This window comes from Bison bison, unplaced genomic scaffold (genome assembly GCF_000754665.1).
Source record: "Bison bison bison isolate TAMUID 2011002044 unplaced genomic scaffold, Bison_UMD1.0 scf7180017864384, whole genome shotgun sequence".
NCBI classification, from domain to species: Eukaryota; Metazoa; Chordata; class Mammalia; order Artiodactyla; family Bovidae; genus Bison; species Bison bison.
Genome location: NW_011494956.1, coordinates 8,334,308 through 8,336,474, shown reverse-complemented (window position 1 = coordinate 8,336,474; position 2,167 = coordinate 8,334,308). Strand labels below are relative to the sequence as shown.

The 2,167-nt window shown below is 35.8% G+C and overlaps 1 protein-coding gene across 2 annotated transcripts in view; it reads left to right on the top strand.

The window, feature by feature from the left end:
• Positions 1–2,167, top strand: part of PLS1 (plastin 1) — a 114,247-nt gene that overhangs the window by 73,258 nt on the left and 38,822 nt on the right. For both annotated transcript variants that reach the window (XM_010858154.1, XM_010858155.1), the window contains exon 6: positions 1,003–1,084. In XM_010858154.1, coding sequence (XP_010856456.1) covers positions 1,003–1,084 — 82 coding nt within the window. The remainder of the gene's footprint in view (positions 1–1,002; positions 1,085–2,167) is intronic.

The window sequence follows — 2,167 nt, the reverse complement described above, 5'->3', positions numbered from 1 at the left end:
TTCCAAAGAACACCCAGGGCTGATCTCCTTTAGAATGGATTGGTTGGATCTCCTTGCAGTCCAAGGGACTCTCAAGAGTCTTCTCCAACGGCTGTCTCTGCTTACTAGACTGTAAACTCTCTAAAGGCATTATCTTTGTGCTTGGTTGTGTGTACTGAAGACCCAGCATACTTCTTTGTAAAACTAGATGTCTTTTATTTTTTAAGTTTATAAAAATACAGAAAATGTTCAAAGAAGAACATAACCACCATGAATATTAACAGCCATAAGAAGCTATTACTGATATTTTGGCACATTTCCTCAGTCTTTTTTCTGTGTGTTTACTTAAAAAGAAAAAACTACCCACAGTTACGGGATATTAATTTTCAAGACATTCAGTTCAGTTCAGTTCAGTCACTCAGTCGTGTCCGACTCTTTGTGACCCCAAGAATTGTATCTTGGTCCACCTACAATTCAGATCTCTTCCTGTAACCTTCAGAGTAAATTGCTATTATGAATTGAATGGGTGTTTTCTTATCTGTGTTTCATAATATAAAATGTATTCTAAAACACAGAAGTAAAATTCATGTTAGTTTCTTTTAAAATGTGTGAATTATTGAAATTTTTGGTCAAGTCTCTGCTCTTTATTTTTCTGCAACAACAGTAATTTTAACACTGTTGACCACTATATGAAATTTGACTTCTTGAGGATTTTTTGTTTTATATTTCAGGCTGCTGAATGTCAATGATCATTAAATGAAATAAAAGCAAGATTTGCATAAAGATAATGCAAGACTTTGAAAAAATTAGAAGAAATGCTAAGATTACTATTACAGTGAATGATGAATTCGATTTAGATTAGGGAATATTTCTTAGGTTTTTAAAATTAAATCCCTGAGATGAAGTATATTTTAAATAAATGGATTATTACTTTTCAAAATTTAACTTTATTGTTTACTTACAAAAATAAACTAAAAACATTTCTGAGTGTCTTAAACTGATTTATTCCCATTTTCTCTTTAGCAAAATGATCAACTTATCTGAACCAGATACAATTGATGAAAGAGCCATTAATAAGAAAAAGCTCACCCCCTTCACTATTTCTGTAAGTATTTGTCCTTTGCTGGTAATCATCTTACTGTAAGGATCATGGATCCCTTATGAATTGATCTTTAGGTCCAGGCAAAACCATTCATTTAACCTACTTTTGGTTTCCTATAAAAGCTAGATTTTTACTAAGTAAAAATGCAGCTGAATTTTTTTAATGAAGAAATTAAGATTCAGACTATGTTGGATGAAATTTCTTAGGAAAATAGTATTCAGATTAAGTTATTATAATTGTTATTTTCATTAATGAATATTTGCTTGATGCTAGTGTTCTTGTTGGTTGAGATAAAAATACTCCATGGTTTTACCACATCTTTTACCATTGCACAAAATTTTAACCATTTTTTTGTACCAAACTGTTTTGTAGTCAGCTTTTCCATTCAGATCTTGTTAAAATTCAGGAATTTATAGTCACCAACAGTTTTCCCCTTAAAATCTCTGGCTCAATAGGAGAATATTATATTAAGTACATTTTAGGTATCAGACACTGTCCTAAACACACCACATGAATTACCCTGTGACTTCTCCCAACGGCCTTAAAATAAAGTAGATACTCTGATTTTAAAGATGAGGAAACTGAAGCACTGAGAGGTTACACATTGGACGAGCCATGATCCCAGTAGTCTAGCTCCAGAGCCCATCCTTAAAGGAATTTTGGTTCAGTTCAGTTCAGTTCAGTTCAGTCGCTCAGTCGTGTCCGACTCTTTGCGACCCCATGAATCGCAGCATGCCAGGCCTCCCTGTTCATCACCAACTCCCAGAGTTCACTCAAACTCACGTCCATCGAGTTGGTGATGCCATCCAGCCATCTCATCCTCTGTTGTCCCCTTCTCCTCCTGCCCCCAATCCCTCCCAGCATCAGAGTCTTTTCCAATGAGTCAACTCTTCACATGAGGTGGCCAAAGTACTGGAGTTTCAGCTTTAGCATCATTCCCTCCAAAGAAATCCCAGGGCTGATCTCCTTCAGAATGGACTGGTTGGATCTCCTTGCAGTCCAAGGGACTCTCAAGAGTCTTCTCCAACACCACACTTCAAAAGCATCAATTCTTCGGCACTCAGGCTTCTTCACAGTCCAACTCTC